Source organism: Tamandua tetradactyla, chromosome 24, assembly GCF_023851605.1.
Source record: "Tamandua tetradactyla isolate mTamTet1 chromosome 24, mTamTet1.pri, whole genome shotgun sequence".
In the NCBI taxonomy this organism is placed as follows: Eukaryota; Metazoa; Chordata; class Mammalia; order Pilosa; family Myrmecophagidae; genus Tamandua; species Tamandua tetradactyla.
The window spans coordinates 14116407-14141899 of NC_135350.1; the positions used below are offsets into that span (position 1 = coordinate 14116407).

Genomic DNA, 25493 nt, shown 5'->3' on the forward strand with positions numbered 1-25493 from the left:
TGTCTTCCCGACTGGCACTGCGGAATTTTGGTCCTGGCATTTTGTGTGATGTTTCCAGATGAGTATCATACATATCTAGATATGTCTTTTAAATATATTTTTGTCTTTGGTTTCTTCAGTGAAAAAGTACATTGTGTGACACCAGTTTACTAAATAGTCAAAGTCACTACCTTTTCCCTTGGTATTTTGCAAAACTAACTTCATAAATTAATAGGCGATTTCATTTTGTAGAGTTCATTTACAGCACTTCCTTAACTGCCACACAGAAAAAGAAAAAGCTTATTACAAATGATTGGGGGAGCATAGATTTTATAACACGCTTTAGAAAATTATATTCAGAATTAATTTAAAAGAACCTGGTACCTTTATAAATAAGGAAGGAGAGTGTTTCAAAGGAGAGGCATTGTGGAGGGGCTGGGAAGAGGCCCCTACATTGGGAGCTGTGGCTGCACTAGCCAGCTCATCTGACGGGAATCTCTGTGCTGTGAAATCCACAGTCTGCATGCAGCACTTTCTTAGTGGGAAAGCAGACATGAAGATAAAGGAATTGGGTCTTCCCCTCCAAAACAAAAGGCATATGTATATAATTTCCACTACTACTATTTATCATTATCTTTTATTTATTTTTTGTTCTCCAGCATTGTAAAGATTGTAGATATCCCACTAGGCACTTGCCATTTCCCTAGTCATCAGTAGACAAGTCTGAGTACTGTGATCTTTTCCAAATAGGGAGGGATAATGCTCGTCTGCCTCCTCCAGCAAATGCTTTTCCTCCTAGGCACATAGGAAATTACCAGACTGACTTAGTGAGGTCATGGAACGCTAATATTTTCCTTTGTTTTTCTAACTCTGATGAGTGACTAAGTGAGAAGGAGCTATCAGTTTGCAAGGACCCTTTTTATCCATTCACTACAAATACTTTTCTATGTAACCATCAAGGACTATCGGATAACAGTCCGGCATTAGATCACAGATGCTATTTTTGGTGTGATAAGTTTTGTCTTCTCGCTCTAGTTCAGGATGTGAGAGATTTGATTTCCAACGATGTAGTAGGTAGTATAATTAAATGCATTTTAAAAGGTGACAATTTAAGGACTCATCAAGGTCATTCATAGGCGTTGGAAATTTGTAAATGCAGAATTTAAAGTGTGTAATTTTATGATGTAGTTCATTGACTTGAGGTGTTCTTTATTTGATTAATTTGCCTTACCTTATTAGGTGTCAGCTCCTTATTAAGAATATGTGACTTCATGGTGTGAATGAGGAGGAGCATGTACAAGAGGAAAACACCATATATGGATTTAGAATGGGTGGCAGCAAGAATGTTAGTCATATTCTTCCTAGACTTGTGTGTTTGTTTATGCTTTGGAAATACTTCCTGTTGCTATTCATCCCTTCTTATCTGCTGGTGCTACAGAGAGCACACAAATGCCATCCATTATTGCTAAGACGTTGAGGAAACCAGCCATGACATACCAGGGAAGCTTTGATTCACCACCTGTTGCTCTCGGGGAATGGTTGGAAACTTAATGAGCATCCAAATGCCTTCCACACAGATTTCAGGAAATGAGGAAAGTGCCTAAATCCAGACAGCAGACTCACCTATCTATCATCTTAGAGTACCACTCCGAGAAAAGTGCTAATACCTTAAGCATACATAATAAAAGTCATGAAGAACAGAAATAACCTAATTTCAAACTACTCCTAAGCTTCCTGCACAGCTATTCATGTGGAAGGCATTTGGAATTCCTATTTCATGCATTCATGGTTCATATAGTGTCAAGATATCCAACTGGGAAAATTAAATTATGTACAATCTACCATGCAGGCATTGATCTTCTGGAATAAGATTTTAGCTCAGAATGCCTTTTTTTAATATACAAACCTTCCAATATATTTTTTAATAAGTAAAGTTTATTATAATGAGCTTTTTTGATATTACATTAAAGGCTAAGATTCTAAATTCCTAAGTTTTCTAAATTTTCTCACCACGCTTATTTTGAGAAATGTCAATGCATTTCTTACCCCATTTTATGAGTACCTTGCCCTAGTCATTAGGCAGTATAGAGCACCGATCAAGAACCCTGATTTGAGAACCAGCCCACCTGTTTGCGAATCCTAGTTCTTCTCCTTAGTAGTCATTAGGCCTTGAGAAAAATATGCAATCCCTCTGCCCTTCACTTTTCCTCATAAGATGAGAATCATCATTGCATATAACTCAGAGGATTGCTGCAAGGATTAAATTAATTAAGATATGCACAGCTCTTAAAATATTTATTACCAAGCATACAATAAACTGTTGGTTTACTAGGGCTGCTGTATCAAAGAACCACAAACAACGTGGCTTAAAACAACAGAAATTTATTGTCTCACAGTTCTGGAGGCTGGAAGCCCAAAAGCAATGTATTGGCCAAGCCAAGCTTCCTTTGAAGTCTTTCCGGAAGAGTCTATTCCATGTCTTTTTCCTGGCTTCTGGAGATGGTTTGCCAGCAATGGTGTTTGTTCTCTGCCTCAGTTGTCACATGCCATTCTCCCCTCCTCTGTCTGTGTAACTGGCCTCCCCTTCTTAAAAGGACACTTGTCATATTGGATTAAGAGTCACCTTAATCCGGTTTGGCCTCATTGTAACTAAAAACATCTTTGAAGACCCTATTTCCAAATAAGACTGCACTCACAGGGCATGCCTTTTGTGGGGACACAATTCAACCCATAGAAAATGCTATATAAATTTTAGATATGTTATTTCCTTCTCTTGGGGCAGCTTAGAATGTTGGAATCATTGGTTATACATCTGTTCTACATAGTCTTTCCCCGTGTGAGTAATGTTAACTATAGAACATACAGCAATTTGTACTTTACAGAGTTAATAGATGTAAATTCCAAAAACTGCTCTGCAGTGATGGGTAAATGTCACTTTTAAGAGCAGTAAGAGAACCTGCTTTCTCTTGAAATGTGACAACACACTATTCCCCTTGTCCGAGTACCCAAATATATTCCCAGGAACAAAAGATGAGGGAACACAATGTCCTGGACATAAGACGTAGCACTGTCGCAGTGCTCCTCGGCACTGCTGATGGGAAAAACATGACGTGCAATGATGGAAATCCTCCTAGGCCCTCAGTGAAGACATTTTAACAAATATGGAGGCTCAATGCTTGCTTTTCGCCTTTCAACATATACCACCAGTTTATCACACCATATTCAGAGAGTAAATTAAAAAAAAAAAAAAGTAGGGCAAGGGAGACATAATATGGTAAAAATTGCATTCAATCAAAAAGAGCCTATCAGTTCATGTCATAAAAAAATGTTTATATCTCCCTAAAAGCTCGATGTTTTTGCTCTGTCTCCACATTAGTGAAAATTTATCATTCAGATCAGGACGTAGAGGACTGAGATAGTATGAAACAGTAACTGCCTCTGTCTGGCTCATTATGTTTAATCACCCTTGACATTCAATCATATAAGACTTACTTTTATAGGTGGCAGAAACATTTACTTTGGCATTCTTAAGATTAAGTATATTGCTCAGGAATCTAATGGAAACCTATCCTCTAAATCCACTGGAGATGAGGTTCCTTCCTCTGAAATGTCAAATCACATTTTAAAATTAGCAGAGGAAAACTTTGGGAAGTAACAGCGGATGTGAAATGAATTCCTAAAAGGAAAAGGAAAGAGAAGAAATAATGGTTAAAGGATAACATTCTCTTATTGTTACTTATAATTATTTCCTGCTTGCACAAAGTCTATCTGAGTTGAGTAATTCAAAGGTCCAATTAAGAAACTCCTGCAACCAGAAATCAGAGACTTTTAGCAGCTATAATGAAACCTCCAATAAATACAATGTGTGCTTTCATGATGCAATTCTGTTTTAAAAAATCAGAATGGTGTGTTTTCTGGGTTTTCAATAAACCTGCTATTGTAGTTCACTTTTAACATAGCGACCAGGATGTTTTAATTTATACTCAAATTTGATCCTTAAGGGAAATAAGTGTTTTGGGGCAGATACTACTTTCTCATTCTTTGTTTTTTTTCTCTCCCTCAATAATTTTACAAATCAATCATTACCAAAACTGGCTGGATGGAGGTTGTTATTACAACAAATGTTCTTGCTGTAATCCTCAAAAGCAGGTATCATGCTGACTTGAATTCTAATCAGCCTTCAAGCAAGAAGAATATTATATGGCTAATGCATTCAGTGTCAAGACACATTAATCAAAATTATTGGTGATGTTTTTAGCACCCAAGCAAATCAGCACATATTTTTCAAGGTTCATTGTACTATTTTGGGGGACAATGAAAATTAGATCTTCTTTGTGGCAATCAATGTCTTGGAAGACATGATGTAGTTTAAGCTGGCTTATTAGAGGTTTTTAGACAGGTTTAAAAATAATACTCTTGCTCCTTAAATTGATAATGACTTATAAAAATAAAGCAAATGGTAATAAGTGAAAAACCAGAGATTTTTCTGTGGGTGAGAGCTATGCAATTAGGACTTTCTAGCCTACCATTCCATTTAACCGTTGCTAAATTCTGAAAGTCCATCGGGAAATATCTGGTGAGCCATTTCTGTGTGGATGAAGCTCTCTTTTCCCTCCTTACCTCTATTAATAATTCCATTTGAGTATTTGTTGATTGTCCTTGTCTATATGAAGGACATTCTTTATGTAATTTGAAAAAATAATGTAGAACGAGCTGTCTTACTGGTCATTTTGAAGATAAAGTGAATTCATCTGAAATAATTTCTTGCTATGTATTGAAAGTGGATTTAGAGATGAAACCTAGCCCAGCCTCTCCAGAACATCAGATAGTTTCATCTCCCTACCTCATATTAGTGACAGACCTTTCCAATATGAAAAATCTAGAATTGCCGTAGCCCAAACACCCTTAAAGAGAAGGATGGAAAAACCAAAGGTGATGGTGGAGTTATACAGAGAAGAGTATGAATGCTGAATCATTAAACTGTATTTCTTTTAGTCTCCAGTATTTTAGAACAGCTAGAAGCAGAAACCTAAAATTATTAAATTGTAACCCAAGTCAAACTCTGAACTATGTTCTACAACTAATTGTGGTGCCATGCTTTGAAATTTATAGCTTTTTGTCTATATGCTATTTTTCACAAAAAAACAAAGAAGGAAAAAATGTCGATTGTGATGATAAAAAATATTTAAGCCCTGTAGCCTCTAAAATATGGAGCGGCTAGGAGGAAAAATCAGAGGATCGTATGGCAGCCCATGATAAACTCTGGGATCTGTCCTATAACTACTTGTTGAAGAGTGCTTTGAAAACTATTGCATTTTTATTTCTTTGCTTTGTATATATGTTATGCTATGTAATTTAAAAAGTTAAAAAGAAAATAAAGTGTGTTTAGAGAAAAATCAGTCAAGATTTTATTATGAAATTCTAAAACTCAATGAGATCTTCGGTGGCCATTGTTATATTTCAGAAAGGTCATGTTCTTAAGGAATTTCCTAGCTTCTCCTTGCCTTTTTTGTAATATATTCTGTTGTGGTTGGGAGAGGTGGTCTCCCTCCCCCTCTTTTGTTGTCTTGCTTTTGTTTTTTGAGCCAGAAGACATAGAATTTAAGCTGCAACCTCAATAAGCTACTTAGCAAATGGATTGAAGCAAAATGACTTCAATCGAAAATCATACTTATATAGTATCTTCCTTTTATCTATAACCTTTGGATAATTTCACCCTGAAAGATAAAGAGAAAAGAATTCAACTTCCTATAGCTAGATCTTCTTGTGGGTCACTTCATTCATGCATATTGGCATACATATACAATATAAATTGGCAGTATACATGTTGCCAATTTATGACAGAAAGAGAGGGAGAGAAAGAGAGAATCAACCCTAATGCTGATACCCTAATTAACAATGGAAGTTTTTGGCTGGTGCAAAAAACAGGATAACGTTTCAAATATAGCGCATATGAGTTATCATGGCTTACCTTCATTGATTTTAATAATACTAGGCCTATATTGTGCTTCATCCTGTATTAATAACATATTGAGACCTGGTTTGTGAATTCAGATGATTGTGAGTTTGGCAAATTAATAATGTTAAGGAAATACAGCCAAAGGATAAAACTCCTGAAACAACTCAGGATGAAATCCAATACACTATCCAGAATAAAACCAGAAAATTAGACCAAATTTTTCTTCATTTTGTAATTTGATGCTGTATCAGTCCCAAATTATAATAGCAGCAATAGGGATGAGATTTTTATTGCCCTTACAACCATTGATCACTGGTTAGGTATCAGTTTTTAATTAATTATGTTTTAGCAATTAAAAATTTGATTTGTTTGAAATAATCTTATAAATAGGGTTGTATAGGTTTTATTTCCAGGTGTTGGTTAAATCATACCTCTATACTATTTTAAGAATTAAATAATATATCTTTCATATTTTTCCATATTTGTTACAAGTACTCTTGTATAACTAATTAAAATACAACTACATAAAACAATAACAAAAACAAAAGTAACAAAATAAACTTGGATGTAATTCCTATTGTAATGAGTAGATGAACAGAACATTTTAAAATACCTTTTCCTCTTTATTCTTGCTCTTTCCTTTTCTTTTTCTCTATTTTCTCCCTCTCTTCTCCCTTTCTCCTTCCCTCCCTCCATTCCCTCATCTACTTCCTCTGCTCTTCTTTCTCTTCATTCTTTTAACTTTTCTATCACTAATGTTTTCAGAGACTGATTTTTAGCCAATACAACTTAATTTTATCCTCCAGTAATGCAAACAACTATAAATTGCTTCTAGTTCTTATTTGCAATATTATTAATAATACTTTTTAATAATCTCTGTTAAATAATCTCTGTCTTTTATGCTCTGCTATATCCTTTTTTTAGGATATAAGAAAGCTGAAGCACTTGGACTTTCTTTTATGCAAAGTTACTCAGTGAGTCAGATACAGGGCTGGATATGAAAGCATCTTCTTTTATGAATGTTACCTTCTGTAGTCTAGAACTCAAGGTCATGCTCTAGAAGGTGATGACAATGTGTTGCTTACAGTGATGGTTGGTGTTAAGTAGGTAGTGCTCAGGGTAACTTTTTTGCAAAAACATTTTGGTTCTTTGGAATGCTATTGCTGTAGGTGCCAGGAATTACTAGAGGTAGGAGGTTGCTGTTATCACTTTACTGATGGTCATATTAGGCAAAGTATATTAACTGTTAAAGGAGCCTTGGTGATTACCTAGCTTATCCACTCACTTGATAGATGAAAATCTGGAGACTCAGATTGTCTTTTCAAGAATTCAGAGCTAGACCATGGAGAACACAGATTGAAACCCATCTCCAGGCTCCCATCCATAGCCCTGTAACCTCTCATACCAATCGAATATAAAAAGTTATGATGCCCAGAATACTGCTCGAACAACTATGAAACTAGGTCATATAAAGTCTCAGATCTGTATTCTTTTAGGTCTCCAAAGTAGTGCCACTAAAAGTCTGCAATGCGATCATGTACAGAAATTAAAATAAATACATAGGAAAGTTTATTATAACTTAATATCTGTTTTAATAATAAAAAGTCAGGCTTATATTTTATATGTCCTACTGTCTTAAATTTCATTTTTCCATCAATTAACTTTTTTTTTTTTTTTTTTTTTTTTTTAAACATTTTCTTGTTTTTATTGTATTCTGTTTCTCCGTTTTTGTTACATGGGCTGGGGCCGGGAATCGAACCGAGGTCCTCCGGCATAGCAGGCAAGCACTTTGCCCGCTGAGCCACCGCGGCCCGCCGTAAGAAAGGGAAACATCTTTTAAACATTTTCTGGTTTTATTGTATTCTGTTTCTCCGTTTTTGTTACATGGGCTGGGGCCGGGAATCGAACCGAGGTCCTCCGGCATAGCAGGCAAGCACTTTGCCCGCTGAGCCACCGCGGCCCGCCCCCATCAATTAACTTTTACATATTTTACAAAATATTTTGGTCTGTGATTAGTTGGAAATTAAAAATATAAAAAGTGGTCTGTCTTCCTCCCTTTCTCTCACTTCCTCTCTTTCTTCCTCATCTTTCCATTACGCAGACAAAGTCTTTTCACTAAGCCTTTCTCATTTCTTTCTGCTCCTCCCTTTCTATTATAATAACTTCCTCCACATTCCTTGATTTTCCAACACTGCATCCGATACTAACCATCTGGTCAGGTGAGGACTGTCCTCTGCTAGTGAGAAGAGTGGGGAGGAAAACCATGTGGCCAAGCCTAAATCGTCTTTAGTGGACGCTGGAGAGGACAGGCTAGGACTAGTCATGGTGTACATTTGTTTCCTTTACCCATTTGTGCACATATTTAAAATAAAGCCATTCAGAAAGAAAAATGTATTTCTTCTCGTACAAATCATGAATAGCTATCTTAGAATTACAGAAGCCACATGAGTAATAATTACCTTTTAGCTCACTGATACTTCTGACGCGTTATTAGAGTTGTTGAATCTTCAAACTCAAAGCCTGAGGAAACATTTGAGAAAACAGATCCAAGATGTTAAGTGACTTACCCCAGGTGGCAAAACAAAAAATACCAAGCGTTTGGAAATTCTTGCACTGTACTCTTACCTCGTTTTAAAAATTACAGCTTGGCATTTTATCTATAGGACTTTTACGTCCATGCTCCTCCAAATCCATCAAAATGAATCTTCAGATTGGTTGAAAGTATTTATACACCAAGAATACGTGTAAACATACAAACAATAGTCATCTTGCTCATTCTACCCATATTAGTGATACAAACAACTGATAAGTGTTAGGCACCGTTTTGGGATTTTGGATGTAGAGCTCATCTTATAGAAAATTTTTTCATTCTTAGGTTTTGATTTAGATCATTGCAAATCCCAGAATATGGAAACTAATTCGTATTTTTGCTGCGTTGATGCCTCTATTTTCAAATTATATTGAGAATAAAGTGTTAGGACGACACTGTTTCCATTATGGGAATTTTATTTTTTTTAATTCTATAAATAAAACTTTTCTGGATTGTGGTTTTGTACTAACAACATAGCATAGAATTAAATGTTTTAATACAGAGGTCAAAAAGTGGGCCATTTTGAGCAAATGTATTCCATTTATTCTATAACTTCCCATTAAACAACCTACATAAATAGCCTTTTCCTAAATTTACTCCCCCCCCCCCATTTCATACACTAAAGTAGAAATCCAACTTTGAGATTTTATGCACCTTTTGACCATCATTTCTGTAGTTGCCCTTCCCTGTCGAGCCATAGTACTGGCATTTTAACAATGTCATTTTAAGATCTCTCAGTTTTGGTTGCCTACACTCTTTTCAGTCTTTTCTACATGCTGTTGACAGCACCAGTATGAATGGAAGCAAAATTAGCTTTGTAATCATTTAGCTGATCCAAATGATAACAGAAGTAAAAATCTACAATACTCTCTAAATTGACATGGTGAGTAACTAGAGAGATGGGAGAAATGTACAACATATACTATATAAATGTGTATCCATACACACACACGGGAAACATGAGAGATAAACAGACTAAAATGGCTCTGAAATAATTAGTGCTCTTCTTAACTTATCCTTATGCTATTCTCTGGTGCCATGTTGTACAGGACAAACCAGACATTAGAGACACCACCATTCCCCCATTTATTGTAGATTTAAAAAAAAAATTTTTTTAATCAATAGACCATAAACGTAAAAGATAGTTTCAAAAGATGCCCTATTTTATTGGTTTCACTTCAGGGGCAGAGCTATCTTACTTACTGTTTGCCTGCTTAAATCTGTGTTCCCCTGCTTATAATAGCCAGTAAGCCACATCACTGGCTCTTTTCAAAGATCTCTGCCTTATTTTTCCATTTAGTCCTAAAGTGGCTTATTAAAATTATGATTTGAATTTTTTGTTCAGGCAATTGTCATAGTAAAAAACAAACCCCTGGTTTTATTTTTTTCTTCATTAAAAGCAATTACATTGTAGTTGTACTTTCTTCTATTGCATCTCTCCCCCTCTTTGCCTACTCAGACAAATATGTGTGAATAACCTTTAAATTAGCATTCTCCTATTCCTCATTAATTAAATGAGATTGAATATGTAAGACAGCCCTGAGAATTGTTATATAGTCTTGTAGGAATAGTGATTTCTCCCATTTGTTGCCCTCAAAACCTATGGAACTTTATTTTCATGTGGACTGATTTACTCCAAAGATGATTCCCCAAAAACATCTTCTCTTTGATTCTATTTTGATTATCCATCCCCACCTTTTTTATGACCCAATCTCTTTTCTTTGTCTGGTTAGTAAGAATTGTGACAACAACAGAACAGCCACTTGTTTATTTTCTATCCAATTAAAGAATTTACATAACCTTAGATTGTCATTGTCTTTCTCCTGAGTATTTTAGATTTTAAACCTTTGAAATTTATGTCAGTCTTTGTTAAAGAGGCAAAAAAATTTTTTTTAAAGGATTACATTCATTTAGCTTAAGTCAAGGGATATGGCCATTTTCTCCTTTCCCTTTCTTAGGAAGAAAAATTATTCTTACTAAACCTGTCACTTCTCTACATCACCGAATCCTGATGTGCTTTAAACCCCTTTTAGTTTTACAATTCTAAATGCCCTGGCAGATGGAAATTCTCTCTTAAAATGATGATATAGTTACAAGAGAAAATGTAGGGTTGATTCTTGAAGGAAGTGGAAGAGAGGTTGAGTACAGCACCATGAGCGTGGCAGGGTGACAGGAGGTCACCTCACTACACCCTCAGACTGCAGAGGGCTGATCAGGTCCTGTAACTACTACTAATAACAGTAGCTACCATTTCTTGAGCCTGGAAATTGAGGACAATAATAATAATGACAAGCATTTTCTGAACACTTACTTTACTCTGGGGATAGCGCTATGCGCTTTGCTTGCATTATAATTTATAGGTCTTTACTAAGCTCCCTTTCACTAAGCCAGAATCTTCATTACTTGTCAGATTGAGGCTCCAGCTTGCAAAGTCGGGCTCTAACTCAATTCTGTACATTTGTATACAGCAGCAGTTCTCAAACTTTTTAGTCTCAGAACCCCTCCTCAATCCTTAAAATTATTGAGGCCCAAAAGAGCTTTTATTTTTGTGAGTTATGTTTATTGATATTTACTATGTTGGAAATTAAAGCTGAGAAAGTTTTTAGAACCCATTACATGTAACATACGTAACATGTTTTATGCAAAATAACTGATTTTTCCAAAACAAAGTTTAGCAGGAAGAGTAGCATCACTACACATTTATTTTCATCTTTTTTATGTCCAGCTTAATAGAAGGTGACTGGATTCTTATATCTGCTTTTGCATTCAATTTGTTGGAATATTTTGTTCGGTTCAATGTATATGAAGAAAATCCAGCCTCACACAGAAATGTAATTACATAAGGGAGGATTATTTTAATAGTCTTTTCAGATAACTGTGTATATTCTTTTTTGATCCTACCCGCAAACTCCACAAGTAGTTGTTTCTTAAAGATTAGATGCAATGTGGAATCTGAAACATTAATGAACTTTTCATACTCTTTACACTCATGAGGGAATGAAAGTAAGGCAAATCATGTCTTTGTGTTATTATTAAAATCATTTTACCTTGCAGACTCCCTGAAATGGAGGTTCCCAGGGATTACCAGAGCATACTTTGAGGAACGTTTTTATAAATTTAGGAAGATAAGAAACAGCCCAACCAGCTCAAGTCCATGTATGAACCTACTCATGACTTAGTTTCTTCGATAATTGTCTTGAGAGGCAGAGAGGGCAGAGAGACTGCTGACCAGGATCCTTCAGTATTTTACCACGGGCTCACTGGCTGATCCTGGCAGATGCCATAAATTCAATGGCCTCCTATAATTTTCTCCTCCTTCTCCTGCCAAGATATAGAGATGCTGGAGATAATGGTTCTAAATGATTGAGCACTCCAGAAGTAAGCACAAAACTGTGATCCAATAGTTAAATGTGCTGCTATTCCCCTTGAATAGATTGAAATAAGAGATGTGTCAGTATGTGTGGATATGGTAGATGCCTTACTAGATTGGCTTGGTAAGGTATAACTAATCATACTCAAAGTCTTTAAAAATAGTAAGAATAGTGCTGAAATTGTTGCGACTGTCAAACATATATCTAATTTTATATTTTGGAATATAAATTATTCCTGAGAATATTCTGTTTAAAGTGATGTTCTGTTCACTAATTAAAGGGAATTTATTGTAGGTTTTGTTTTTAAAAAAAAATGGCAGGAAATGAAACACTTTTGTCTAGCCACTGACATCACAAAGGCTTATTTATTTATTTGTGTATTATGAAACTGCATGCTTCATTTTTTAAAAAAATTTTAATAAACTAAACACTAACATGAATATGAAATATGTTTTTGCAAAGTTTAATCTTTTTCTACTCTATTATCAGCTGTGCTTTAATGATGCTTCTATTTGCTTTGCTTAAAAGTCAGTTCATTTTCTTTCTACTTGAAGATATGCAAGAAGTTTTGAATACATATGAAGTTTCTATGTATTAACTTGCATTACATTTTCATGACAGTAAGTCATTACTGATGATACATGTTGACTTCAATACAGCTTTTTTTCTTAAGGGTGGATAGGGAATCTGTAGATTTCATTTTATGGGAAAATATTTTACTTGTAAATAAATGTATTCCTTAATTTTTTTATTTATGAAATAATTAAACACTTTTATTAGAAGCAGAACAGTTATCATTGATTTCTCAGAATACAGTTCAAATTGTTATTTTAGACATTAAGAGAAGTATACAATACTATTTGTCCAGATTTTCCTTTCCATTATGTTTAAGGGTATGGGGAGTGGAAGAGTAGTTACAGAAACCTCACAAGCAATGAATCTAAAGCATTAGTTGCCCCCTTTTTTTCTTAAACCAGTGCCATGAGCATCAGAGTTATAGATAAATCTGAGTTATATATCAATATGATATATAATGTCATGACTTTTTGTAGGGGTGACACCCTGTTGTTTCCCACCCAATACCCAAGGTTTTATAGAGCATTTTTTAAATGTTTGATTTCTGTTCTACTCCGTCATAAAATAAGGGCTGAAAATCACTGCCTTAGAAAAAATTTTAAAATGAAACCAGAAATAATTATTTCTGCTCCAGAAATAATCTTGGGTGAAAACAAAACAAAGCAAAACAGTAAATATGGGAACAGTACCATTATATCCTTTGTTTTAAAATTTTGTTATCGATTTCAGGTAGCTAGATATTTACATTTGAGCTCATGTACTTAAAAACGAAATAAAACTTTGTGATATTCAATAAAATGTGAGCACTGGATTCCTCTAGGTATTTTCACTGTGTGTGATCGAGGGAGGAAAATCCCAGTAGAAGGAAGTCAGTTTGACTTTACTTACTGACAGATGAATAACAATCTTGTATCCCCATCTTTTTAAAGGGAGAACCAGGTTTCATTGGTCCTCAAGGAGAACCGGGCTTACCAGGGTTACCAGGAACAAAAGTAAGTGAGAAAAATAAAATAAAAAAAAAAGTAGATGGAGACTTTCTCCCTTCCTTTCTTTCTGAATTTTCTTCATCTATTTTTAGTCCATTGTTGCTGAAAAAAATGTGGGTAACCTTCTTATCTAGATGATCAGATATTTTTTCCTAATGGAACACTAAGGCAGTCTATTCTTCCCTTACTAACACATCTAATGGAAATATCATTTCAAGTAGAGTAAAGGGAAATTAAGTTCAGAAGTCCTTAGGCAAGATGGTGGTATATATTACTTGTTCCAGGTGTTCCCCAAATCGCTCCTAAACTATATATATGATGCTCTAGGCCTATCGGCCACTGGAAAGATGAGGGAACTCTAAGGAGGAGACATAGTACTCATTAACTCCTACTCCTCATCCGTGATTTTAGGACAAATTGTAGATCAAATATCATTAATAGATTTCAAGGCAAGTAGTGATGTCGTATAGATTCTTCTCATCCCAGAAAGTTCCAACCGGAATCATATCTGCAGAAGGATCCTGTAATGGAAGCCATTGCATGACCCTCTACTTGGCCACCCTAGAAAGAGCCCTAAAAGCAAAGTCTTTATGCTTCCAGGTAAAAAATTATGCTGCCACAGCCGTAGTCAGGGTCATCGTCTGCTTTTCTCTACCCAGTGAGACAGAAAAAGGTATGATACTGCTGATGGAGCTTTACTCATGACAGACTCATGCATCAAAGAAGGGGCAAAATTAGATCAAACTCCATCCTTTTATTTCTAAACCACAGTAGTCTTTGCCTCAATGTGCATTTCATTCACCAAAAGCTAGAGAAATAGGTTCGTGGTCTATTCTGACAAAAGGGTCCTCATTTCTGCCGGTCAAGTGAAAATTAACTCTAATCCTAGTAAATGGAAACTATGTGTGGCCTAAGAGAGAAGGAAACTCAGTCAAATGATGCAAAATTGCTGTTTTCATCAGCGATTTTCCTTTTTTACATAATGAGCTGTCAGGCTTATTAACCAAATATGAGGAATACCTGTTTTAGCCTGAACAGGTTCACACAAGAAATGTGCTTTCTGGAATTTTAAAAATAAGAGGAAAAGCAATTAGCACACCCTGTTACTATAAGGACTGTTGTATGTATTCACGCCCGTAGCTTTAGAGCGGGGCAGAGAAAGACGCTGTCCCCGGTGAGCACAGCACACAGGCAGGGGAAGCTGAGCCGTGTGGGAGGGAACCAGGTGTGAACAAGATTTGCAAATATCGGGGGCTTTTTTTTTTTTTTTTTTTTTTTTTTTTTTTTGCTTAACCAGGGAAGAGAAGAAACACAGGAAGTAGAGGGTCGAGTTCATCCCTGAATGTCTTTTCTCTAATTCACTGATGTTAAACTATTCAGCAATTTCAAAAAAGATCCAGATGCAGATACATAACATCAACATAAATTGCTGCTTATGAAGAACCCAGAATGATGTTACCGACCAGATACTTTCATAAACAGACACCTACTCTGAACCCCCAATAAAAAAGAATGTCCTATATCTGTTTTATATTTCCTTAGGAAAGGAAATGGATGGGAAATTTGTTTTATTAGCAATATTTTGAAGTCAGTTTTCAGCTGAATTGCCTAAGATGAATTCAGTATCATAGAAAAATATGATTATTTAAAAATATCTTTTAGCTAAACACCGGTCTTTACTAGAAGTCTGGGTTTGTATCACTGAATTCAGAGTAAAAAAATAAAATGGGGTTCATTTCCCGGAGCCTGCCCATGCAAAAATAAATAAATAAAATAAACTGACCCTTCTTTACTCCTAACAGAGATTACAGGGGGAAAGATTTGTATTAGCCTCTAAAAATCTGGTCTCTGTACTGCTGAATCATCAGTGTTTATGTCACTGCCCGGGATTAGGCCTCTGTCAGCCTAAATGAATGGGATTTTATTCAGAATGTTTTAAAATACATTGAATGATATTGTTTATTCATCTATTCAACAATTTTTTTGCTAGACGTTTTTCTAGCATTTGAGAATGGGGCATAAATACAACAAATGCCACCTCTGCTCTCCTGAAGTTTACTTTCCAGTATCTGTGAGAGAGGGGTGGAAGGAGAGAGAAAGAAGTAAACAAATAAGATAATTTGAAAGAGTGATGGGGAACTAATTAGAGGCATTGTGATAGAAAATGATTCTATATAAAGATGTATAGACTCCATTCCTGTGGTAAATTAGAGATAAATGATTCTTAAAGAAACATTAAATTATGTCATTTTTAAAACAGAAGTTTCATAAATGGATAGAAGCCCTGTAGTCTCCAATCCCTGGGAAATCCCCCTCTGTACCCTCCTTTCTATCTCCAACATCTGGTCAAGTCTGTTCCTTTCTTCCAACTTCTCCATTTTCACACCCTCCTCGGTTCATGCTTGGAACCCTGCTGAATCCCCTGCCGTCTTGCCTCCTGTCTTTCTTAATTCTTGCCCCGATTTATTCCATCTATCCTACAAAGCAGCAAAGGTTTCCCAATGGGCATGATACAGATAAGGGTCTTGGAATTTAGAGTTCTACATCATCCATCATAGATCCAGTCCTTTCTCCCCTTCCTTTCCAAGATGAATCCCTTCCTTCAGTGAGGAACAGATCATCAAGAGTCTGAATTTCAAACATGTTTGATTATTGAAATTCTAGCTATCATGAAGCCAAACACATGGGGAATGTAGAATGGCACCCTTTTCCTGGAGGGCAATTTGGCAAGCTTTTAAAATGTTCATACTTTTTGACCCAGTCAGCTAGGACTTATCCTAGGAAAATGATAAGAGATACCAAAAGATTTACGTATGAAGACATTTATCCAAAAATTGAAGGTTGAACACAATCAGCTTTAAATGATATCTCTCCTGCCTTAAGAGCTTTGAGACTTTGGGCAAGTTATTTAACCTCTAATATTTTCCCCATTTGCTCTGAGGAGTAAATGGGATAATGCATGTAAAACTTTTTGTGCAGTTCCTAAATTCATCAACAGTACATTAGGAAACAGCAATAATTATAAAGTGAACCCTACCCAGCTTCAAGACATGACTCAAGTCTCACCTCCAGGAGCCACTGTACCAGTCAAGACCCCTTGGGGTCCCTCTACTGTCACACACAGCCTTACATTACTCCTCAATTCTTATCTGTTTTGTTTGTGGAACTCTTGTGGAACTAGATCACTAGTTCCTTGAGGGCAGTAACCAATCTATACTCCAGAGATTAAGATGAAACACCTACGTGCATTGTACCTTTCCGTGCCCTTTTCACCATAGAAGAAACTGAGCCTCAATTTCTTCTAACTGAGCCGCAGTTAGAATCCAGGATGTTGAACCACAAAACCTGTGGTTTAACCACTTTGCTATGCTTCTTCCCAATAGTATTTAAGAGGTGGTTATTAAATAAATGCTCACATACCAAGTCCATTGCTATCTTCAGTTGTAATGATGGTCCATATCAATTCCCATTAAAGGTTCCTCCTATTTATCAATATAGGTATCTGAGAGACATTGACCAAACCATTTCCTCATCTATCAAATGTAAATGATCCTATTTTGTCATACTTGATTTAATTATTAAATGAGATCATTCATGTTAAGAAATTTATATAGTGATGGGTACATGGTAAATAAGTAGAAGCTCTCTGCTCTCTTTGGTTTACTCAACTCACTTATTAATCTCCAGGAACCATCCTGGGAGGGAGTGGGGTTGCCACTGAAGTGTTCTGTGATTTGTAACAGGGTGAGCGTGGGGAGGCAGGGCCTCCTGGAAGAGGGGAGCGAGGGGAGCCTGGAGCCCCGGGACTTAAGGTCAGTTATTCTTATATTGGAAGATAACACTCTTTGGTCTGGAAATATGTGCCACTTGCTTTAGAAATTGAAACTAAAATAAAATTCTACAAGAGGCATTGAAACAGCCCAAATCTCAAAGAACTTATTGAAATGCACACCAGTTGGGTCTTTTCAAAAGGAATGGAATGATTCAGCTTTTCCAGTATATTCTATTTTGTTGGTCAACAAATTTAATAACATATCTGAAAGTAAAGGGGGAAGGTATTGCCCTACCAATACATACCACTCAATGTGTTTTAAAACTTACTGAGAAAAATCTTTGTTGATATGTGCTGTGTTAGTTTCTATAGTAACCTGATGGTAACACCTTGAAGATATTAGAGCAAAGGATTTATTTTATTGTTCAATCTTTACTCATCTAAACTTCCTGCAAGCTAATGTGGAAACACTTTATTTTAATAACCCGTTCTAGAGACCAAGGAAATGATTTGATCTGATGAAAGGGAAATTTATGCAAGCAAACACCGTTGAGACTAATTATTGAGAATTATTCACAGAATGCTTTCCCACCCACTGATGGGAGAGTCGCCTTCAGAATGAAAATGGAATGAAGGCTGGTGGGGGGAACAGAGAATGAACTAAAGATATGGTAATGATGCTTAGTGTCATATATAGGGAGTGTCATGTATATGCATATATATTATATATATATGCATAATGCTATATAAATATATAGTATTAAGGAAAGCCATATATTGAAGCAATTAAAATAAAGTGTTCCATTTTTCTTCATTATTCTGAGTCAATGCTAATTTCTTTTTTCTGTTCTTATCCCCTATGTCATTTTCTCTTTTTCATCTTCATATTCTCCTATAATAGGGGAAACAAGGTGAATCAGGAACTAGAGGCCCAAAGGGGTCAAAGGTCAGTAACAACATTGGGTAATCATTTTAATGGAACATGAGCCCATCAGAAGCTCTTGGCCTTTTTCACAGAGAATCTTCCCACACTGAGATTGTAATAAATTTATTCCATTTGATGAGATCTCAGAATAATTGGTTTGTTTCATCTTGTTTCTTTGTGTATTCTTATACTTCAGACTGTTCTTTAACAACAGTTTGCTTTTTCTGTATCATAAATATAGCTTCTTTGGGAAAAATTAAGTAGTTTAATTTAAATTATGTATTATGTAATATTATTTTCCATCCCCTGACTATCATTATGATAGATGTTCAAATTATATGTTGTTTTTAAGTTAGTTGACTCCGTTCATAGCATTAAAATTTCACCACCAATTGAAATTTTTCCTTTTACTGTGTTCTTTTATAGTATCTGCCACGGTACTATACACTGTTAGTAGAATCATGTTATTTAAAGAGCTTTTAGCTAATAACATGGACAAATGTGTGCAAAAAATTAAGAAAAAGAGCAGAAATTAACAATGCTCCATTTCATGGCAAATATCATACTTATTGCCAGTCATATTAGCCTAATGTAGATCAAAGAACTTCTAATCCTTTTTCCTGCTTATCTTCACTGGTCCCCCCCAAGCACATAGGAATACATGTAAAGACATATAAAAATGCTTTGAATCCCATATAGGTAAGAGGTTCTACAGATTTAAGGCTATTTTAAAGAACCATCAGATTCAAACCTCTTCTCCACTGTTTTGGTTTAGACTACTGAGAATTTTGAGTATTCTTGGGGCCATGCATGTGCCGTTTGGGGCTTGGATTACTCCTGGTGTCTCTCCTGGTAGAGTAATAATACCGTAAACGGAGAGATCTTCATATTGCACTGAAAAAAAAAAGAGCTGATTTTGCCCTGCCCCTGGCCTTCAGCTAGCTGCCCTCCACCCAGCACCTTCTGAGTACTGATGTTTCCTCATCAGTGCATCAAGCATAGATGTTTCCTCATCAGTGGAGGGATCCTCATCAATGGAGGGAGGACTAGCCAGTGACCTTTCCCTCCTAATTCTCTCTAGCAATGAACTTTCCATTCCGTCCCTTCCCCAAATATGTATACTTTTCTTCCAGAATACAGACAACCCAATTGTTTGACTTTTCTTTTTTACCTTTGCCCCAAATCTCTTCATGTAAAGACAAGGACTTGGCTCAATCTGAAAGATAAAAGCTTTGCATGCTATGGAAACCACTCGTTTTGCCTTTGAAGATCACATTCAGGAAGAGAGTTGCCATGTTGTTCCAAGAAACTATTATCTGAAAGGAGAATTTTAATTCCCTTCAAGATGCATCTTAAAGAAGCAGTTGCTGTTATGGTGATATTTGCTACTGCTGCTGCTGCTGTGCTTTTCCACCTCAAAAGTTCATATTAAGGGTGCTGCCGGGTTAGATTTGCAGAGATTTATTTTGACCCCACCACTAATTAGTATCCTTTTTTCTCTTTTCAATGGGGACAGGGTGATCGTGGAGACAAAGGGGATTCTGGAGCTCTGGGACCGAGGGTAAGCGTGCCTATCCACCAAGTTTTTGCCCATCCAAGCCCAGATCTGAGGTTATGTGTCTGTGTGACTTTTCACAAGGAACCAAAAATGAATAATATCCAATATTAGCATTGGAAGCAAACCAGCTGTAATTATTTCTGCTACCCTCCTCCTTTCCTCTTTTTTTTTTTTTTTTTTTTTTTGACATGGGCAGGCACCGGGAATTGAACCCAGGTCCTCTGGCATGGCAGGCAAGCATTCTTGCCTGCTGAGCCACCGTGGCCCGCCCCCTCTTTTTTTTTTTTTCTTAATTTTGTTTACCAGGAGCAATGAGTGTGGGGATTTTAACACATAAAATTAAATTCATGAGAAAAAGGTCTGAGGAATTCTCCCTAGCTACTTTCCCTCTGCTAAATGAGCAATATAGCAAGCTCATAGCTATCCAACCAACGGCATTTTTTTTTCAATTAATCGAACTATAAAAGAAAGCAATAACCCATATGTTCATAGCCTTTTTTATAAACAGGCAGGGTAACAAAACATGACGAATGGCAATTAAGTGACAGACCTAATGACTAAGGTAGAAGTCTTAAAAGAAATATATATTCTTCTTTTTGTTCCCTATTTGGTTTAATTTTGATGTGATTCTATTCCTTTTGGGAAAGCTAAACATTTCCTACAGAACAGTGTTCTATCCTCTTAAAGAATGAGGAAGAAATCTATGGGGTTTAGATAAGCAGAAAGAGGTGAGGAATTGCTTTACTAAATATAGATAAAGCTGATACAATTTTGCAAGTCCCATCAGATTAGTTGAACTTTATAATTTTCAGAAAATAGTTGCAGATATTAATTCATACCTCTTTCTAATCAAATTTCATATATTGAATCTACCAAAGACAAGAAAGTTAGAAGTGGCTTGCCTCTTTTGAAATTAGGACAAGACTTGAATGTCATTATTTGTTTGAAAATGCGGTTGGGCCCTAGTAGGGACATCATGGTCAGAGAGAGCTGCGAATTGCGATTTCTGTTCTGTCATGGTCTCTCTACGTGCTGTCCTAATTCTCATGACTTTCCACTTACTGGTTTTTTCCACAGGGTCCACCTGGGCAAAAAGGAGTTCAAGGAGCCACCGAGATCATAGATTACAATGGCAACCTCCACGAAGCCTTGCAGGCAAGTGCTGCTCCCCTCCTTTACACATGCACACAATGACACTAATGTAATGTTTGTAAATATTAACTCCCACGCCTCTTGATTTTTGGAAGACTGCTGCTCAAAACATACGTTCTCCTGAATCCATCCCTTTCTCCCTACCCCAGTTGGCCTTCTTTATTTTGTAGCATTTTCAGGCTCTCCTTTTTAATTTCTCATTTTCTTTCCCTGCTACCTTCAAATATGCTTCTTTTGGCAGACTCAATCTTTGCGTTAGTTTAGCCAAGATTTACTTTTTGACTGGAGCTGCCTGGGTTCAAATCTCAGCTCTCCCACTTGCTAAATGCTCAGCTGTGAAGATATTTAACCTCTCTACCTCAGATTTCCCATCGGTAAGATAAGGATAATAATCTTTATTTCATTGGAGTGTTGTGAGAAGGAAATGGTTCAATACATATTATGCACTTAGAACTGTGCCTAGGCCATTGTAAACCGCATATAAATAATTCTTACTATTTCATTCAATTCTATTTCTTCCATTAGCTAAAAGTGCGTAGACGATGTGACCTGACTCCACCACTTTTGCTTCCTATCCATCCTTTCCTACTTAGATCCTTGTATTCTAGCCTCTATCATGCTTCTTTTGAAACTGCTCTGACAAAAGTCAGCAGATAACCTCCAGATCAAACCCACTGCCCTCATCACCCTTGGCTTTTCTATGACATTTATACTAAACCATCTTCTTTTTGAAACTCTTTCTTTTTCATCCCTCAGAACTTCTACTGTCATTTCTTTCATGTGTATTCTCTGATGAATCTGCTCTATTTTGGTATTATTAATTTCTCTGTCCATTCCCTAATTTTTGGTATCAAGTCTCTTCTTTTCTTGGTACAATCTCCCCTTTGTTCCTTCACTTTATGGCTCCCAAATCTTTTATCTCCAGCTCTGATCCACATATATCTCCAGCTGCCTAAGGGTCTTCCCGCTGTGGATGCACCGTTGCCTCATCACCTTCCACCAACACATGCGGTTATATTCGTTATCTCTCCCACCTATCAAACTCATTCCCTCTCTTAACTAACCGGTTTCTGGTCATGACATCAGGAGTCCTGAGTACCTTGGGATAGAAACTTTAGAGTCTTAGTCCTCCATCCATTATAAATCACCAGATACTGCTATTTCCCCTTCGACGTGTCTCTTGAGGTTGCCCCATTCTCCCCCTTCCCAGCACTACTGCCATGTCCTAAAACATTTCATGTCAAACACCGCAGCAACCCCAGATCAGTTCTTCTGCCCCGGGTGCCTCCTTGTCCTTCTGATATTGCCTATCACTCCAAGGCTACTTTTCCTGAACTATCACTACCCTGTTGCCTACTCTATCAAGCCCAAATTTCTCCATATGACTTTTAAAGCACTCTAATCCTGTCTTTTCTATGCAGAATTTTGTATTTATCCACTACATACAATTTCCCCTGAAGTGGTCACTTTTATCATAATTCTACTAATTCTCTCCTTTTTCCCTCAGGCTCATTCCAGTCTTCTTTCCTTCAGCCATCTAAATTCTTTCTAGCAATAAACTGCCACCACCCAGAGGAGTTCTTCCTCTTAATCCCTTTAAACATTAGCAGCCCAACTAGAGCCCAATAGTTTAACATTTAATTGTTTGCAAATTGCTTAATTGATTTTACTCTTGCTTCTTACCTGATTATAAATTTCTTGGTGACAGGAAATGTGCCTTATGCTTATTTGTTTCCCCCAAAATGCAAATGTCTAATCCAAGTCTGGGCATGAAAATATTAAATAAGCTGCTATTGGTTAAATAATTGGATATATATAATTCATATAACCAGGTCATTTTTCTGCTTATTAAAGCCCAATTCGACGTGTTAAATCTTTCTCTGCCATTTGGTACCTGTTTGAATTGTTTTTCTGCCCTTATGAGTTAACATCATCTAATTGTGATAGATCTGCATTTCTATAGGTAATTTGCTATCGCTACCATTTTTGACTATAAAGTATTCATTAGTTTTTCAGAATCTATCTTCAGCTAAACCTATTTTTCTGTTGTTTCCATTCTTTTCCTTCTGGTAAAATGTAAAGAGAAGCAGGTTTACTATTTTGAAAAATGCTGCCTGGGCAGTTTATACAATCAGCAGCTGGAATCGGTGTGTGTCAGAGTAACTGGATTATACATAAGCAGTTCCCTCTGGACGATTGTCACTGTTCAGAACCTGTTTTCTGAATTGTTGCCTTCCTCCCACAAGTTGTTATCTTCATGGGGAGAGAAGCAGAGGCAGAGACAGAACACACAGTTTTGGTGTTTCTACTGTATTTACCAAAATTCTTACTTATTAAATATAGGGACAACGTATTTTAAACCTAATTTAATTGCAATATGGTAATTTTTCCTCAAAGTGCTTCCAATGTTCCATTCCTCTTGCTATTACTCTTATCTTCCAAGAAATCTTCCATTATTATTGACAACTTTCTGTGAGATTGTGAGATCCTTTACAGCACTCTTTGCACAAACAGGGCCTGGCATGGGGCAAGCTACCCCTCGCCTAAAACTGGAATCTCTGCTTTGATCACCTTTCTCCTACTAACTAGCTGAGTCATTTGGAGAAATCACCTAATGTATCTATACTTCATCCATCTCATCGGTAAAATGAGGATGTTATCAGGATAGCTTTTTTCCTAGTCCTTCAAATCTGACGTTACTTTTTTTTTAGGAGAGCTTGAACACTTTATGCTGATATGTCAAAAAGCATTGTACTTAAAATTTAAAAATCTGACAATTGCATCTTGATATGAAAGATTGTGTATTTTCTCTTGTTTTTTTTTTTTCTCACTTCAAGTTCTGAATGACTGTCAACCAGTCAATATCCATCGAAATTAACTAATTCATGCTTATGCCTCAGCCTAAAAAGTTATTCTTATTGGATTGTTGGGGCAATTATATGTTGTACTTGTAAATAATTTATATTTATTTACTTTTTCACTTCAAACCTAGTTACTGGTTTTTCTAACACAGTACTTTAATGAACTAAGAGTCCCTAATAAAATCAATTTAAACTAATAGCCATTAGACTGAGAATAGGTAAAAGACATTTACTTTCCAATTCTCTGAACAATAATGGATAGTTACAGTTTTGCAGATTTTATTTCATTATTGCCTCCTCTAAAAGAAATATCTGCAAAACAAATCTAGAATAATTAAATAGTAGTATATTACAGTTATAAAAATACCACATTAGAAATATAAAATTTTACTGTCGCCTCTACTGAAAATTGTTATTTACATGTACCTTCTCCAAACGTCATTTATTTTATTTTTATTTAAAGTGGTTATGTTTCCACAATTAGCAGTAAAATATCTGTTTCCTAATGCAAACTTTTAAAAAGCCTCATCACCATCTAAACTAAACCTGTTCTCTTGCATGAATCATGGGTGATTTTAAGCTTGCATCATTATGAGAAATGAAACAAAATACTCTTTAATTCTAAACAAATTCAATAAGTATCTCAGGAAATAATTAAGAAGCTGCCTGATTGGAAGCCTTCAACCAATTTACAGTTGCTCTACCTCAAGCCTTCCATTTCATTTCCTATCTCACTGGAGAACTGAATGTCCTTCTCCATCCTACCTAAAATTCTGATTTTCAAATCATTACTTGAGTGCAAGAGAAAGTGAGTTTATGTAACTTTAACTTAAAGGATCCTGTTACAAGAAATCCGAGGCGAGCTTACATCTTCAGCATCCTGTGGGTGCCTGAACACTGATGCTTCAGGGTGGTGGTAAAAATGATGTATTTGTGAAGGCAACTTAGTTTGTTGTCATTTGTTCTTCCATTAACTGGATGCAATCTATCCTGTACAATATTCAGGTCTCCCAAATATAGTTATTTAACAAAATTATTTAAACCCCAATAATATTCTTTTATTGTGACAGGTATTATTAAGCTAGTTGTTATCCTTAATCTTTTTTTTAAAAAAAGCAAACAAATTATCTTGTTCAGATGAAAAAATAAATACAATAATGCATGACGCATGGGAAACTTCAGAGTCCCTTTCTATAACTATTTTCTCTTCCTAAAGTTTTATAGTTCTGCTTCTTACTTTAAAATGTAATATGTAATTGGAAAGAATGGTAAAGAAATTATTTCTACCCTATCATTTTCTAATAGCCTGTTTACATGACTCCTCTATACTCTAGTGAAAATATAGCTTTTTTGTAACTCTAAATCCAACTCTTGCTCTAGGTGAATCTCTTAAAAATGAAATATGGTTTCTTATGTTACGCAGATACAATGATTTTTTTTAAGGCTTGATTTTTTTGTAGCCTTGCCCCAGTTTTGTGGCCATTTTTGCCTTTTGAAGCACTGATTTTTTTTCCTACCACGTTTTCTCTGAAGCTATGATGATCATGACTGACATTATCTTAGAATACTAACTTTGACTATTTATACATATGTATAACTCTGCTGGTTTCTAAGGAATATTGACACCATGTCACTAGAGACACAAATGTTTGAAGTGAGATAGATTATTTTAAGATTTTTTTTTTTGCAACAACCATAATAAAAATAGCAGCAACAACCTGAATTAGAGATTAGGAAGGAATCATGGAAAACAAAGGGATGGTG

At 35.9% G+C, this 25493-nt stretch overlaps 1 protein-coding gene across 1 annotated transcript in view; it reads left to right on the plus strand.

Moving 5' to 3' along the window:
• COL25A1 (collagen type XXV alpha 1 chain) overlaps positions 1–25493 on the plus strand; it is a 486980-nt gene that overhangs the window by 434353 nt on the left and 27134 nt on the right. The window contains 4 exon segments of the mRNA XM_077143256.1: positions 13405–13467; positions 17205–17273; positions 19675–19719; positions 20794–20871. Of these exon segments, the coding sequence (XP_076999371.1) occupies positions 13405–13467; positions 17205–17273; positions 19675–19719; positions 20794–20871 (255 nt within the window).